Genomic DNA, 17716 nt, shown 5'->3' with positions numbered 1-17716 from the left:
ATTAATATTACATTCACTTTACTGTTAGTACCAACCGCAAACAAAGCCCAATTTTTTTTTCTCTTTTACGTCCATCATCCCTCGGTTCATTACGAAACCATTCAAAGCTAGGCCAAGGTTCATCAAATCGTTTAATAGAATTACAATAAAAGACGAACAAATGTAGCGTCATTCGACTCATCGAGTTCGTTCTCGACGAAAATGGCTCTATGGGAATGTAAGAGAGGAGAGCTTTCGAAAATTATTCAGCCGTTCGTCTTTCTCGTAGCTTGAAAGGGTGGCACGGATCACCAGGTATTAACATAAAGTGGATTCAATATCTACAGGGTAAGAACTTAATTTAAATCCCCGGAATATCTTGGCGGATACAATATCGGATCGTCGTCGCTGCGTCCTCCGCATAGATGACGGTTCCGTCGCGTGGTCGCGTTAGTTAGTGAACTCTTCGAAGGATATGGATTTAAATCGAGTTACCTCGTTAGGTCATTGTCGTCGGATTAGATTTGTCATGGAGCAGACTCGCTGATTAGCCGAGGTGTCGCCCCAAAAGGGGTTCAATGGTTAACCTTGTGAATCTCTGGCTCTCGCGTGTCCTTCAATCCCCATGGCGAATCGATTACCACGAACGAGAGGGGAATTTCGTGACGGGGCTCTTGCATATTGGCTTAACCCTTTCGCTCACGATGAGTGAACTTACTTTATTTCTTGGATAGGATACTTAATGAAAAATTTCTAAAACTTCGACAATCTTTTTTCTTCGTTCGTCATTCTGATTATCGAAAAATAATTCTGAAATCTGTTATGGAAGGAAGATTTGTTTACTTGTCCAAAAATCGTTCAGCGCTCTTTTTGTAAAAGATCTTTTGTATATCCTTGATGGATCTTTTCTCTAAAGAAATTCTGGACGAACGCGTTTCTTCTCTCAATGCTCGAGGCACGGTACCAACTATTTCAACTATACCTTGGAAAACGACGTTCTATCCTCGAGCTAGCGACTGCTAGGGAAAGCGTAGGATAAATATCACCGTCCTCTTCGCCTTGACCTCGAATTCTTCGGAGGGAACATAAAAGACGCTGTCTTAAGTCTTCCGGCCACAAGAGAGCGAGCTTGGGGACTTTTCTTCGTCTAGATGAATTTCAGAACGCGTTTAGCGGGACAACTTCAGATTTCAAACAGATACGGTTAAGTGTACCAAAGTATTCGTCTGTACCATCAAGTAGATGGTTTATATCGTGCTGCAACGCTGTATAACAATGCGTGACGAGCAACAGAAATTGTCTTCTGATCAGTTTAGCCGGCCAAATTGTTCGTAAAACTAGTTTTCACTATTTTGACGACGAAGTAGTTACTTTGTTCAGACGGATAGAAAGGTATGCAATTGAATTGCTGAAACATGCAATCTATCTCGCTTCTTTCGCAATTCTCTTATCAAAAATTATCGTCAGCTTTCCAAATACGTGGCCAAGTCCTGTGGAAGCGGTATTCTGATCTACGGTTGAATAAGTCGCGCCTATCTAGATTACCCATCTTGATTGCCCATCTAGATCGCCTATTCATACAAACGCTGTCTTAGAACACACGTATCTCTGTCACGAATCATACAAAAGGGAAAGCGTCTGGTTGATTGTCCACGGTGACCTTTAATTTATTATTTTAGTTTTTTCTCCATTCCTACAGTCGTGCGCTATTTAAGTATATCAGAATCTTCAACTTTTCTTGCATTCGAATGTATTCTTAGAAATGAATTTCGGAAAATATGAGGTATCGGTGCACGAATTAATTTTTTCAAATACTATAACATAACAGTAGCAATTTTTGTACATTTTTTCGCAACTAAGAAATTATTTAAAATGATCTATAATTCACAGCAAGGTTAAACTCTATGCCAAATTCAAAATAATTAAAAATCACAGATAATTCGTATTTAATAACTTCCCGTTTGATGAACTCAAACTATAGCCGATTGTTAAGCTATATAGTGAATATAGCATGTTTGCGTCTAATGTTTGAAGCATAATCCAAGAAACTATGCCCTCGACGGCACGCAACTTACTGTTACAGAGTAATTCTTTTACAACCAGCGAATTTTATGTACGGAAATCGAAACGCGAAGCGCTGGAAATCAAAAGCCTGACGTATCGCCGGCGAGCGAGCGAATTTCATTCCACGGAATAACCGCTAATTTCTACTACTCCGTCGAATATTAAACCGCTTTCACGGAACTGCTTCTACTCGAGGCAACGTATTGCGTTTTATTTAAACATTCCCCATTTAAATCTCCATGCGCGCCGCGAAAATTTTCCGCGGCGTTGAACACGAGTTCGAACCTAACATTCACAACGCGCCCGTGCGTTTCCGCTTAAACGAGAGGGTCCTCGCGTTGTCCGGTTCGCGTGCGCGCTCGCCCGCTTCAACGCCATAAACTCGGTATCGACATCATCGACGGTCCTGCCGCGACGTCGTAATAAAAGATAACGAATAAAGTTAATGGGAAACGCTGAAGCGAATCGCGGTGACCGAAACGTAACGACATTGTCGATCGTTCGCGGTCGTTCGGCTTGTAATGGCTGTTATTCGGAATTTCCTCCATTCCGCGTCGAGCGCCTCGATAATTTCAAGCCTCGCCGATCAAACCTTCGCTCGTGCCTCCGTTTCCCTCCAACGACGTCGATTCAGCCGAACGCGCCGGTTCCTGGATTACTTAAACGGTACGTGTTTTGTGTCTGGAGTCGGTCTGTCTCTCCCTGTAATCGCGAGCGGAGACGCTCGGGAGATTGTGACGCGAATACTGTGCGCTGGAGCAGATGCTCGACCCGAAACGTGCATCGTTACAGCCAGTGACGGTTCCCCCGAGAAAATTCGAGGGTCAGACGGGATCGAAATCAAGTAAAAATATTAAATTAGGAAAGTAAAGGGGAGAGCCTTGTGCTGGGACGGTTAAGTTGCGAGATGTGAGAAGACTGGCACGGTGTAAGATTCGTGTAAATAAAAGTTATCCCTCGAATGCTGTCGTAGAAAGTTTTTCTAATGAACTTTGCAATTTTCTCATTTTGTTACAATGTGCAGTGTTCGAGATGTTTGGTTCTACGAATTGACATGAAATAGTAATTAACGATTTAAAAAAATTGCATTTCTTGAAAACGGAGCTTTAAACGCATCCTTTACTCGATTTCTCTTCGCTTTGTCATGGTTTATTACATTTCTTTCTTCGTTATCTACCAAGTTAATCTTTCTTTACTCAATGAACAACAATTTTCTCCGTTTGATCAATGTTAGTTCAACAAATTATCGTCCACCATCAGGACAATGGTACGAGACGCGTTAATCAAACGATTCATTAATTACACACCCGCCACGAAGCCACGTACCCCGAGCGAACGAATTCAAACTCTCACCTAAAAGGCAACAAAGAAGAATCAACTTGGTACTTCTTTCTTGCCCTCGGACAATCTCGAAGCGTATATACTACCGATTGAAACGACGCTTCTTGCCGCTGGAACCGGTTCCTCGTCCAACATCGTTAAACACTTTTCATTACATGGAACAAAAAGCGGGCACGTTGGAGACATTAAGCCGGCTAAAAAGGCTGCTGGACGGAGGAATCTGGTACGAACGACGCGAGCGTACTGTCCATTGACGAACGTCCGGTCGAACGACGAGCCAAAGAAACAGACGTCCTCGCTAACTCTCTCTTTCTCTCTCTCTCTCTCTCTCTCTCTCTCTCTCTCTCTCTCTCTCTCTCTCTCTCTCTCTCTCTCTCTCTCCTTATATGCGTACACGCAGAAACCCTGAAAAATTAATAGCTCCGCTGAAAAAGTTCCTAGGAATGCCTGAAGCGACCACGAGTGATCCCGTTTGTGAAAGACGCGAAAGGGTGGATTAAAATAAATTACAGAACCGGTTGTGTACCTTGGGAGAAGTTGAGGGAAAGATACCTCGGAACTGACGATGAGAACGACTCTAACGGAGAGAAATTAGAAGCCTGCAGCTGGGATAGTTGAAGGAAACAAACGAGGGAAAAAATCGGTGGTACGACGGTACCGGTGGATTGGCGAACGGAACGACGCGGCGGTCTGGAGAACGAGGTAAAGACGAGTGGAGCGCCTGGGGGATGCAAGAAGCGTAAAAGCGGAGGTCCCGGGGCGAATACCGATGTCGAGGAGAGGCGCAACGCCGAAAAACGTGGCTCGCGGTCGAAAGAAAAATATGAGGGACCCCGTGACCGGGTTGATGGTGGGTGGGCGCGATGGTGGCAAGGGTGCGGAGGATGGAAAACGGGAAAGTAGAAGGAAAGAGGGAAGGAAGATGAGGTTGGAGGAGCACGGGGCTCTGGAGGGTTCAAGGGGGGGAATCGATGTGAGTGTGAGAGCCGTGGTGGGGAGGCTGGGCACCAATCAATAGACGCGCGGCGGCGCCCCACCTGTCAACGCTCGCAGAGATAAACACGGCCACCCAGATTGGTATTTAAAGGTACCATTGTACTTGACGGAAGTAAAAAGCCACTCGAAACGCATGTTATCCAATTTTCATAGTTATATGAAGCAACGTGAAAATGAAGGTGTGACTCGTGCGCGCAGAACATTGTATCGTCGCGAGATGAAGATGGAACAAAAATTGTTAAGAGTTTGTTGTCCTTCGGATTGGTAAAATCTGAGGCGCAATAGATCACGAATGGCTGATTGCCTGGGCGCAACTTTATGGTCGTAGTTCATCAAACTTCCTGTAACTACACCATTAGAAGCTTGTTTCACGAACAAGCGTCAACGTCTTAGATATTAAACAATGTTTACGCTTCTGCTTGTACCAATTTCACTGTATCTCGTTCCCACGGTTATCTATCATCATCGACTTACGCTGCTTGGAAACTTGTAACCATTTACCAAATACAACCTCAAATAAACAGCTGTTTTCCATTCGATAATCTGATCGAGAAGCATTATACTCGTGTAACAATATCGAACGCCATAACAAACATTGGGTCCTGACAAAAAGTAAGTACAAATATTTTCTGTGAATCAATACATATTGTATCATCAAAGAAATTAATAATTACAAGTATTCATAAAAGTATCCACAACAAATTGTATCTATATTTGTCAGAAAAATTGCAAGATAGGAACTAAAAAATTCTAATCTATTTAGAATGAATGAAAGAGAAAATTAATAATATAAAAAATATAGAGAAGCAATTAGTACAAATATTTTCTTACTTAATTAGTACTATAACGTGACAGAAATGTGTCTTAAAAAATTTGCCCCACCTTAAATTTTACCCTTAACCTTTCTGAAAGGATCAAATCACCCCCTTTTTCACCCCCCACGAAAATTACGTTGCAAGCGATAACAGAATCATTCGCGTTACCCCTCAATCGACTTTATTTGATAGCCTGAGGTTAATAAAAATAATAATCTGCCGCTTCTTCTGATGCGGTTTTACGAGCTGGCACGAAGCGTCGCGTTTCAAAAGGCAGAAACAGCGGTGCTTTGATAAGAGCGCGGAGAGAAGTCGAGTCGCGTTGATACCGAGCAGCAGGCGAGAGGTTCTTTCATTCTGTTCGGCTGCTAGTTCAGCGTGAAAAAAAAGAAGGAACAAGAAACGCTTTCTCTGCGATCTTGTCCTTACGATTTACACGTTTCCGCGAAATATTCGGGTTCTTTCGCAGATTCGAGTAGAAACAAAGAGGGGCTTGTCGGGGACACACCTGTTGACGGAATAATCGGCCATTGTTATTTGTCGATTTTTACGAAAGACGCGTAAACGGATGTCCAAAGCCTTGAGTTCGCTATAAATGTTGCCTCACTATATTTAATACAGTAGATTAAAAATAAAAAAGTTGTACTAGTTTTGATCCGAGAATTATCATTCTTCTTTTTATTTTCTGTAGATCGTATCAACTGCCAACATCGACGAAGCGAATTTTATCTTAAAATTTCTATTTGGAAGATTCACCACAACTTTTAATACTTTATAATATCTTTTTAAATACATATGATCTTTAGAATAGGTTGCTGTACGTTGTATTACGCAGTAAATCAGTGAACGTTCTTCATTTCTTTTTAATCTCTAAGAGAACAATCACATGAAAATATTTTACATATTTATTTTCACATCGTTTGTCTCAGTTTCGAAATGACCAATTAAGTTTTAAGTGTATCAGAGTTATCATTTCTCTCCAGCAACGTCATTTCTCAACTAGCCCGATATAACACGGAGATTCGTTTCAACGTCGTGGTACCCGATTCTTTAAGGATTTCACGGATTTCCAGCGGTGAGAAGAAATTGCGTAAAGTAGAAATAGCAGCCGTGACGCGAAAAGAAACGCGACGGCGAGAAATAAGAAAAATCCGTGCAATAATATTACGTAAGGTTACGGACGTGGAAGGAGGCGGGAGAGCGTGCGAGAAGTTCTCTCATTTCGCGATGGAGAGGAGAAACACTCGAAAGAAAGTCAAATTCAGCGTGGCGACTTTGGAAGTCGTAAAGAAAATCATACCGATGCGACGTCCCGTTGCTTATATTTGTTCCCAGCCGAGCCGGAGGGAAAAACATCCGACTTTCTTTCATTTCAAACATTTTAAAACTTCTCTCTCCCTCTCTCCGTAAATTAGAAGGAGAATTGCTTCGGAAAAAAGTGATCTTTGTTTATCGATGTGTTCAGTCGGACGTAATCTCCCATTCTGAGCTCAGAATTTTTGATAGATTGTACAATCGGAGTAAGAATAAATGATATTGGGATTGTTATAATATTACACGAAAAAGAAAGCAGTAAATGTAAAAGAAGAACGAAGAAAATTGTGTGATACAAAGCAAACGATTATTTACTACATGCAAAAACATTTGAAACGTGAAACCATTGTTCAGAGAATGGATTCGTACAAATTCAAGTAACTGCAACTTCGTAAAATATTGACGTACGCGGAATTAATTCGTTGCACACTCCACAGAACCATTAAATTATTCTTCAGTTTCCTATTTAATAATTCATTACGAACTTTCATAAAACTAGTAACTCATACAAAACTCAAAAATAAATAATACTTCCTCGCCCCATCGAATTTCATTACCATTCGCTTATCAGAAGCTAAAAATCGCTGGAAAACCTCAGATTCACCGTTTAACTATCTGCCAGGGACGCACGAAAGTATTTTCCAGTCAATCCGCGTGTGTCGTAAACCTTATCAAAAGAAGCACCGCGTGTTTTGTTTCAACAAGACAAGTTAGCCGATTTCGCTGCACGATCGTCCGCGCGGGATCCGAGACGAAAGAACTCGTTTAACTTTTCCCAGTCGAAGAATCAATGCTCGAGCATGATAAATCGGTCGGAAGCTCGATGTTTGCCAACTGGAACGTCGGTTACCACCGATCCATGATAATCGGGACGCGATACCCGCAGAGAAATCTCCGTTCTCGGTCTCCGAGGCAAACCGTGGCTTCCTGGATTGGCTTGGGAGACCGAGCGGCGAGCGGCGACTCGGACGGGGACGCGCACGGTCCGTCAGAAATTTCGAGGAGATATTATAATCAGGAATTCCACGGAATATCGGCCGTATCGATAGTTTAGGGTAAACCATCGGGTAGGGAGCAGTATTAATACCGGTACAGATATTACCGACTATTAACGGCGAATAGATCGGCGTAATTACACGAGGGTCGCCGACACTGCCGGGGCAGACGTTGGCTCGTACCACTGTGGCACATGTGAGCCGAGCCACTGGCAAACGGACTCTACGCTATCGTATATCCGATACGGGCTGCCGCCACTGGATTATTGCGTTCTACTTATCGATAATCGGATGATCGTACTGTACCGTCGTAGTTTTAGAAAAGCTTAGTTACAAGAGGTCTAGGTAGAAGAACGTAAACTGTACGTGGCTTTAAGAGCAGGAAGAAGGTGATAAAAAGGACAGCGACGATGGACGAAAGTTAGACAACCGAAGAGTGATCGTTCGATGCACAGCCGAGGTTTTTAAAGAGCGTGGTGAAAGGGAAGAACCTTTCGTGCTTATAAAGATTTCTCTTTGCCAAAGGGCAGTGTAGAAATGAGAGTTGAATGTGTGTAGTTGCGTTGCCGAGAGTTGTTAGAAGAAAAGTGCAGTTGCGTTGTAAAGGGTTGTTAGAAGAAAAGTGTAATTGCGTTGTCAAGAGTTGTTAGAAGAAAAGTTCATCGTTGTCTTACATATATCTTTTAATATTATAAATTCAACTTTTTACCATTGAATGCTACGGTATTCGCCTCGAAACACTCCGCATTATAATCAGAAATAAAGATAATTAGCGATAAAATCTACTTTTTCTAAATCGTAAACATTAATCAACGTTCCAAAGAAATAATTTAAATAATTGTTACACGTTCAGTTCTTTGTAAATATACGAGTGAATTATTACATCGATCAATGAGAACAGCAAGGTAATTAACGATCACATTGTCTGATTACAGGTGCGATCTTCGAGCAAGGCACCGACGAAGTTCAGTCAGCTTTCAAATTTGCGATGTTTAATCACAACCAGAATACCACTACCAGGAAGTTTGAGTTGCAGGCTTTCGTAGACGTAATTAATACCGCGGATGCCTACAAGCTATCTCGCCTTAGTAAGTATTAACTTTGTCTGTTGGTCAAACTAACGCAGTCATCTATCCATATGTGTCGATAAAACATTTCATTTCATTACGATTCGTGCATTTACGTTTGTCAGTCTCAATTCTAATTCCTTTTCGATGCACTTGAAATTACGAGGTATATCAAATAATAGATAGAAGAAATTGCGAAGAAAACTGAAACACAGTACAACAGATCGATCTTGGAAATAGAAATCATCTCAATCGATGCTTTTATTCGATCTTTCGAGTAACGTGATCATTGAAAAAAGAAGAAACATAGTAGTTTTGAGGTGATGAAATCGTTAATACATTTCTCACTTTATCGATCTGCGAATTAATTAAGTCATGCTGGAAGGACTAGAGTGGACTATAATCCGATGGAATTAGGTTCGTTGAATAAACCGAGTGTGGGAGCATTAGCTCGGTGTGATATATTTGCAAAAGAAAATTGATTACCCCGTGAACTTCATGATTCGATTATTAATAACTTAAGAAACTAGCTAACGTACATATGACGATCGAACTACAATTACGTTCTTCGGAATCGTAAAACTTTTCCCACTTCTTCAAACAAGAATTATTATCTAACTTCTTTCGAAAGTTCCCTTAAGTAAAGAGAAAGAGCCGTCGATAGATCTCGATAATATGGTCTTCGAGAAAATAGCAGTAGATCATTACCAACTTGTAAACGTCTTACTCGAAAACTTCCCTCTATCTCTAACGAGCTAATTTGCTGGTCGTCGTTGATAGTAAATTGTACATTCGTTCGATAAATAAACAAATATAAACAATGACAGAATTTACGCAAGAAACCTATCTATTTCGTTCGATAAATACACATAACAAAAATAAACAGTGGAATGTCATTCTATCAAAATAACACGTTCAATGTGTTCAAATCTCTACAAATCTTTTTTATTATTTTCACAATGAAATACCTGATGATGTATCAGACAAGACACCTCGAACACAGAGAAACAACTCACGACTGAGTAAAAGCTTTCCAATAGATCGTGCACAATTATTCTGGACTTTGCGTAACATCGTAAGATCATTTACCCTCTCGCAGGGCCGCGATAATTTTTAGAGACACGTCCAAACACGGAGTCCAGTGTTTTCTGGCGAAACACTAGGAATCGATGTCACTTTGTTCGCGATATCTCGGTCCGTATCAGAAACGTCGGCCGATCAACAATACCCGTACGTGCGGGAAGCGCGACAGCGTGCTCTCTATTGAATCTGGCGGATGCTCGAATCGACGGTAGCATGTGGCCCGCGAAATAAGTAACGCTACGATGTCACAGCGAAGATACTAATCTCGTTGCTTCATCGGGACAGCTCTATCTCTCGCCTTTGGAAGTCGCGCACGTACGACGCGCTACTCGAAGCCACTTCTTCCCGTGTCGACGGCGAACGAGAAGCACCGCCGTGGATATTACGCTCGCGATGTCTCGGATAACACACGGGGTGCGTGACAGGATGCCGCGCCTAGCGGGACAAAGGAAATCGGTTTGGGGGATGTAAGCGGTTCTCGCAGCGTTTTATCGAGACGCGTGACTTTATTTTCATCCGACCGAAGTGGTTTCGTTCGTTAATTAAATTCGACGTATCTCGTTCTCTCTTCTATCTTCCGCTTCCTTAAATTCCTTTCCATTGTTCCGTTGCATCCTCCGCGTGCGACGAAAATGTTTTCCCCCTTTCGACGCCCTTACCACTTTCCTCTACCCTGCCGTGTTTGACGAACGACATGAAATATTCGACGAGGAGAGACGGGAAATCGGGATGGGGATTCGGTAATAGAATTCGTCGACAGGCCGACCCTCGGCGGCTTGGCCCAGGAATCGCGAATATTTGGGCCAAGTCCAAGGGGCAGGCCGACCGTGCACCGCGTTACGGTGCTTAGGAAAGCTCTGCTAATTGTATTAATGCTAGGCGGTACGCCTGGATCAAGACCCCGTTGTTATAATCCCACGGTAAGCCATGTTGCTTCTGGCCGCCATATCTATTGTAGGGATGCGGCCCGTTTTCCCGTTTCCGCTCGCTATCCTCTCGCTTGGACGATTGACTTTCGTCGAGCGAACTCGAATTCGAAATGTAAGGACGATCGAAGTGGTTTATTAATAGTTATCAGAAGGGGGCAATTAAATATCATCTCAAGACACAATTTAGTACAAGTAAGGCTCTTAGAATGTAATTTAGATTAGTAATAATATGCTAATCAACCTCAGGCTTAAAAATCATTTCAGAGCCATTATTACTCTCTTACTCAACGTTAATAATAATTAACGTAACTATTGTCAAATATATTTGCTTAAAACTACACGCTTTAGCACTGATACATTTTGAAACATACCATTCATATCGATTGAATTTAACAAGAACAGCAAGAACCACTGGTCCTATGTATTAATCTATTTTTTAATTAATGAAACTGTGGTTGATGGAAGCGCAAAATCTCTTCCTGTAAAATATCGTCGTGTAAAGACGATGGTAATATCTAATAGCTTTCTATTGTCGTCGTTGTCACGCACTCGGAAGTCTCGCTCGCAAATTCTTCATTCAATTCGATTAAACAGGGCATTCGTTACAATTATTCTGAAGCTTATTATTCCTGCTACTTATTTTTAAGGGTACGATTTGAAAACGGGGACGGCATTTTAATTACTCGGGAAACTTAATTCTCACTTAAAGCACGTTTTGATTATTCTCGAAACAATGCAATGATTTAATTCCAGGCGCGGAGGCTGGCTCGTATTCTGATCCGTTCTTGTACTATGTGTTACACGCAAAGTAATATTCTGCAGATGGAGCAGTTTCCCTAATTTTAACCAACCTCGAACTTAGCCTGCGAGAGTTAGTTCCATTTTGCACGGTGTCGAGTCTTATGCGCGAGACGTGTTCAAAGTTTGATTACCAAAGACAGCCCGGCGAAAAATTTTTAATTAAACCTGACAAACGATACTCGAACTGAAACGGATAGTGTAATACCATCTGATACGTGTCTCCTGAATTATTTGAACGGTACAGAAATATTTTCTTTTCGACAACTCCAACTTCAATTTCTTTCCACGAACCGTTATATATTATACATATTCGCGATGTAAATCGGGTATCCGTTTGCCATATTTGTCATGTAATATCAGACCTGACGCGTCTTCATCGAAATGCAGGTGTAACGTATCAAGAGAAAAGCTGGTTCGTGATAAAATTCCTGCACGACGTCAAGAAAAGTATAATGAATAAATAGATAATATGACGAGGTAGACGTCCATTCTGCATCGCGTGATACGCAAGTACACATTCGATTATTTGGGACGCATATTCCGTTACTTGCTTCGAATGTATTATCGAACGAATTCCGTTTGATAATTAATTTAGAGAGGAGTACGGATTCGTTTCGTCCCTCCGGCAAATTCCATTTTAATCCCACGGTGGAGCGCGAGTACGTTATAAAGCAAATTTCGCCGTGACAAGAGTAAAAAAATTATACTGGACGGAAGACAGGGGCTGGACATAAGTCCTCATTTGCGTAGCTCGCGTCTCGTCGAGCGAAACGTAATACGATAATGCACCCGACGCGGCGTTATCACCGGAAACTAGCGTCCGAAATTTTGCACCGCGTGGATGCAACGATTCTCTGGTGCGATCGCGCGTCGAAACGCGTGTTTAAATCCCTGCTCGTTGGTTGGTCGAACGTGTGATTTAAATCGTTGGATCGGTACGAACACCAATCATCAACGGAAGCAAGAATAAAACGCCATTACTGCCGTTGTATAAACAGCATCGTTAACAACATCTAGAAAAAGAAAAAAATTACCCGAATCGCGGCATGAAAATGCTGCGTAAACTTGCCGAGCTTCGGCCAAACATGGACGACAGGTAAAAAAGCATACGTTCAGCCACGATCCCGCGGTTCGACGTTATTTCCAGTGAATCGCTTCTGGTACTCGAAATCTCGCGAGGAATATCGTGGTAAGGAGCAAAAAGTCGCAGACGCGATTCAGTCGTTTGCACGAGAGCGGGCCAGACGATGGACGAGAACCAAGGGAACTTTTCCACCGAAAAATCACATCCGCGAACGCGCCCGTAGGATTCGCGCGAGCTGGAGAAAGATAGGGGACCGAGATAGACAAAAAGGGGTGGAAAGAGAACGCGAAAAAGAGGAGGAAAAAAGAGGGAAGTAGACGGAGAAAGAGCCGCAGAACGTAGCATGCTCGTCTTAGCGGAACGTAATAGCCATCTATCAACTTTCGGTGCATATCGTATAATATCCTGCAGGATCCTTTTGGTTAGAAGGTAACCCAGCGGCCGTGAGAGGGTGAGCGATGAAGGTATACGTATAGGGGTGGCCAGGCTTGCCAACCAGCCAGCCAGCCAACCAGCCAGAGGCGGCATAAATCTGCCGAGGGCTCCCAGGGGTATTTCCCGCCTTTTTTCCTCTATACACTTCCACTATTTCTCTTCCCATCTTCTCGTCTGGTCCCCTACCCATTCTTACGCGTTCCTCTCCACGCTTTTACACTTTCCCAATGCCCTCGCGTTCTTCCTGCGACTCGGTTGTCTCGGTTCCATCCTACCTCCGTGTCTGTGTGTGTGTTCTACGTTCTACGAACAGACGCGAGACGAATCCAGAGCTTCAATTCCCGCGCGGTTTACCCCAGTAGCAGACATTGCTCTGCAGTCACCGCAGCGGAGACGTTCGAGACGACAAAAACCAACCGCACAGACGATCTAACCCTCTTCCTTCGAGCGTCCGCCGTTGGAACACGCGACCACAGGATTATGACTCTTTGGTTTCGGAACATTCGCTGACACTTATGCCGCCTGGCTTGGGATAGATTTCCTTCGGTGGAGATACGGCGCGATGAGCGACGCGACGCTGCGACCGGAATTCTCGACCCGGTCAAGGTGGACTTTTCGTTGCTTCCCGGGGTTTAGGTGGCTTTGTTCGGTGGCTTAGTCGGATTGCCTCGGAGGAGACTCACATCTATTATCTTTCAATGTGGTTGGGATTTCAGTGTTACAAACGCCACTCTCTTACGCTCAGTTTATTTATGACACAATATCTTCCGATGCTTTATTATACTTCAATAATTAAATTGATATTCGAACTTCTTCTGGCTTGTTTCTAAGACTCGTACAATTGTACTATCAGAATTTTTAACAGTCGTTGCTATAATACCGCACGTTTCTTAGTGACTACTTTCGTTTTAATAGAAATAGAAGAAAGTGAGAACACACGTGTTTTGATAAATTTGATAACAGCTAACCAATAATCAACCTTCTTTGTCAAGAAAAACCAGGCTACCCGTTTCAGTGTCGCTCTTTGTATCTCTACCCCTAATCCTAACTCACGTGAAGATGCCGCAACGTATCCAGTAGAGGAAGGCGAGCAAGAAGCACCCGTTCGCCGTTGCCAACACGTACCAGCACTTCCTCGAAACCTCCCTGGTAACAAATGTACGTCCCGAACAGCTGACAGCCAGTTTCCAAAGTCAGAAAGTTCGCCAATTCCTCCCAATACACAGGTATTAAATTCTTTTCCGTGGAAGACAGTTTCCATTAATGTCCAACCGCGCGACGCCAAGAGGAAACTATCATTTAATATTTGTTCCGTGCGAGAGCGGAGAACGGCTGAAGGGTTGGGATGTGACATCGGCCCGGAGAAACGCTATTTGTTCGCGAGCACGGCCGCGAAGCTTCTGGTTAGCTGGGATCGCGTCATTTCCGGTTGTCGTTTCTCACGGAAAGAAGCGTCCAACTGGTTCGAAACAGTCGGAGTTACGGCCCGGCCGTGCATTATTCCGCGGCGTTCTATGCGAGGGGGTCGATGGCAGTCCAATTTTTGCCCGAAATTGACCGGGACGCTAGAGTTTCGTGCCTCCAAGAATTAAACTCGCCGCGTTACTCGGTCGACGCGAGCCGAAACTTTTTAGATGGAATGCGTTGGGGACCATCGTTGGGCGCGGTGGCCCGAAAGAGTGACATTGAAACAGAAGAGTTGAACGCGGAGCGAATCGTGTCAGGGAGGAAGCCGAGGGACGAGCTGGTTATTTCGCCTCGACCAGAATTTCAAAGGACTCGTGTAGCGATACTGGTGGAAATTTGTGGGACATTTCTAGAGACCTCGAGTACATAATTGTTAGAATGCAGTGAAAGGTATCCAAGAAAAAGGAAAATATAAAATTATTTTATTGCAGCGTGTTCTCTCCCTACCAACTTCTTAAATCGTTAATTATTATTGCAATTAGATTCTATAAATATCTCAAAGTTCGACACTAAGGCCAAGACGGTACAGGATTGCGCGGATCGCGAGCGAAAAAATCTTCGACCGCGGATTCCGCGCTGATTGCGTGTCAGTCGCGGCCTCGATTTAAAACTTTCGAATTAGATCGCGAAACAGTGACGCTGTTCGGAAGTCCAAGAGAAGAAGAGAGAGAGACAGAGAGAGAGAGAGGGAGAGGGAGAGGGAGAGAGAGACAGAGACAGAGACGGTCGTTCCCCTCGCCGTGAATTTTCGCCGGCCCTCTTCCTTCCCTCGAGAGGATTACTTCCGATCGTTTGTACTTCCGGCTCGTTCGCGTTTCTTCGAGATTGCCCGGCGCTCGAGCAGCCAACGCCGTCGATTAACTATCCATCGAGTGGACTCGATAAATTCCGAGCGCGTCCCGGCACCCCCGTTAGTTACTCACCCCGGTTACGATCACTCGTTACGTTTAGCGGCTCGTATTTTCGAGAGCCCTGGGATAGATACGAACCCACCATTTCGCCTGGCGATCACGTTTCCTTCCAAAGCCGGCGACGATTAAGCGGAAAACAATAAAATCGCGCCGCTAAAATCGGTGCATTTTTAGAGTTTCAAGGGTGGTTCGCGAGGCGGTTTCAAGGATTGCGAGTTTTAGTTGGTTCACAGTTGTTCATCGCTTCTCGCGACCGTTATATAATATTTTATGTCGAGTGTACAAAGAACAAGTATTTAATCCTCTTCCGCCCTTATCGTGATAAATTATATTAATTACTCATTTGTGGGGTAATTTATTTTAGACTTTGTGCTTTTTATATTTTAACGCGATGTACGTGTACCGAACGTATTGAATTTTGAAAAGTAGAATGCTTGTCTATCTGTTTTTTACAGTGACAACAATTTAGTACTGAAGAACAAGTTAAATTGGCGAAATAGGGGGTTACTATTTTTTCATTAATCTTTCACTCACACTCGGTTCGCGTTCGTAGCGAAAGTTCACGAAGGTATCTTTTATCGGTCACTTGGTGGTTCTCCATCGAGAGGGCGTCATCGTGGAAGGTTACTTACACTTGACTACAACGAACTTCACTTTGGGTCCATAAAGGTTTCAAGTCTCCCGCGGGAATCACCGTCCACTTCGCCAGTTCGCGCCTCTTTCTAATAGTAATGTTATTTACGCGGAAAGTATTTTTACCGTGATCATTTTTTCACAAGCGGAGAAGATTTTGATAGGTTTAATGGTCTTTGCGAGACGACAGCGAGAAAGGCCGATGAATTAACCAAGATATACAAATAATACCAGCTGGAATCTTAAATTGTGGAACTATTCTGTGCTTCGCATTTTCTCCCTTTGTTAATTACGCAGAGATTATTTTTATTATCTCATTTAGCATTTTTATGCTTGGATAATCTTTCTTTGAATGAATTCTCTGATCCATTATCCATCTGCTTTTACTATGAATTAACAATTTACTGAAAATATTTTACTTCTCAAATGCGATGCTGAAGCACAGTAAAGAATTTAATTAAATTAAGAGCTGCACGAAACATCAATACAATTACGTTTGAGAATTCAATAATTCCTAATTGTTCAACCACTCGCTTACGCGTGATTATTACGTTATTACACCATTCAAAATTTTCATTAAATCCGAAACCAGTCGTGTATTTGATACTAAAGAAGAAAAGGGATCGCAGGCGTAACAAAATTATAAAAACCACGGACGCTATCTTTCCATCGAAGAAAACAAGATGATCCACAAGATCAAAGGGGATAATAATTGGATCGATTGAAAAGCACGCACTTTGATCTTGCACGCACGATAAATAACACGGATGCATCGTGTGTTGGCGACCGAATACATATTCGGTCGACGCGCTCCTTTGAAAAATATTGGCGATTCGGAGAGAACGAGAGAAAAGTCGCGTCGACGGAAATCCGATATGTTCGATGACGCGAGGGTGGGTATGGGCGGCGGAGAGATGGTTGATCGTCGTTTCTGGCGGATTTTCTCGTCAAAAAGAGGCGGGAGTCGATCAGGCGGACTTGCTGACATCGTGAAACACCATCTTGGTCGGAGATTAACAAGAGGGTGAAACGTGCGAATAACGACACCCACGAGGTGACGCGTCATCGAACGGATCGAACGATCTCGTCGATACCGCGAGGGCACGCCTTTAAGTAATAAGAAATCGATAACAACTGCAGATCAGAAGCAGAATCGAGGGAAAATCAGCCTCAAGAGCATTGCTTGCTGCTTAACGAAAAAGTGTTTCCATTTCCATCGAGATTTAAGACGAATAAACCAACTATACGAATAAATTTTTTCAAGGAACAGTTAAAATTTATTAATCAATTGTATTTCGCGTGTAGACGTTGTCTTAAAGCTGTATGAGAAATGCAGTCGACGTAGATGTATTGTCCGATAGTTTGTTTGAAAGATAAAAGGAGAAAGAGAGAGGGAGACTTTCGAAAATATCGGTCTGCCTTGGGAAATATTGGTTCGCGTTGGAAAATATGGACCCGTGTTGGAATATATCGGACCTGATAAAACTTGCGCAGTATGTATAACTTTTGTGTAATATATATCTGAGAGCGAAAACCTAAACTACGTAGCTAATGTAAAGTATCTTTTGAAAATAACATTTAATTAAATAAGCATCATTTTGCTGAGCTTAAAGAAATTTGTAAACTGTAGAAAATTATTACTATGCTAATGTACTAATTTTTGTATTATAATTTATATTTATTAAAGCACGAACGATGCTTTTCAATATGAAATATCTGTAACGACAACATTTGGTTTGAAAGTCCAGCATTCATAGGAGGAAACTATACGTGGTTACGTGACTCAAATATATCGTCTAGAG

General features: G+C 42.8%; 1 protein-coding gene across 3 annotated transcripts in view; it reads left to right on the top strand.

Annotated features, from left to right (window-relative positions):
* The window catches only part of Glurib (Glutamate receptor IB), a 208665-nt gene that overhangs the window by 102774 nt on the left and 88175 nt on the right, over positions 1–17716 (top strand). For all 3 annotated transcript variants that reach the window (XM_076902751.1, XM_076902749.1, XM_076902752.1), the window contains exon 2: positions 8440–8592. In XM_076902751.1, the coding sequence (XP_076758866.1) occupies positions 8440–8592 (153 nt within the window). The remainder of the gene's footprint in view (positions 1–8439; positions 8593–17716) is intronic.

This window comes from Xylocopa sonorina, chromosome 10 (assembly GCF_050948175.1).
Source record: "Xylocopa sonorina isolate GNS202 chromosome 10, iyXylSono1_principal, whole genome shotgun sequence".
NCBI lineage: Eukaryota > Metazoa > Arthropoda > Insecta > Hymenoptera > Apidae > Xylocopa > Xylocopa sonorina.
Note: the sequence above shows the minus strand (reverse complement) of the source record. Positions and strands in the feature narration are given on the sequence as shown.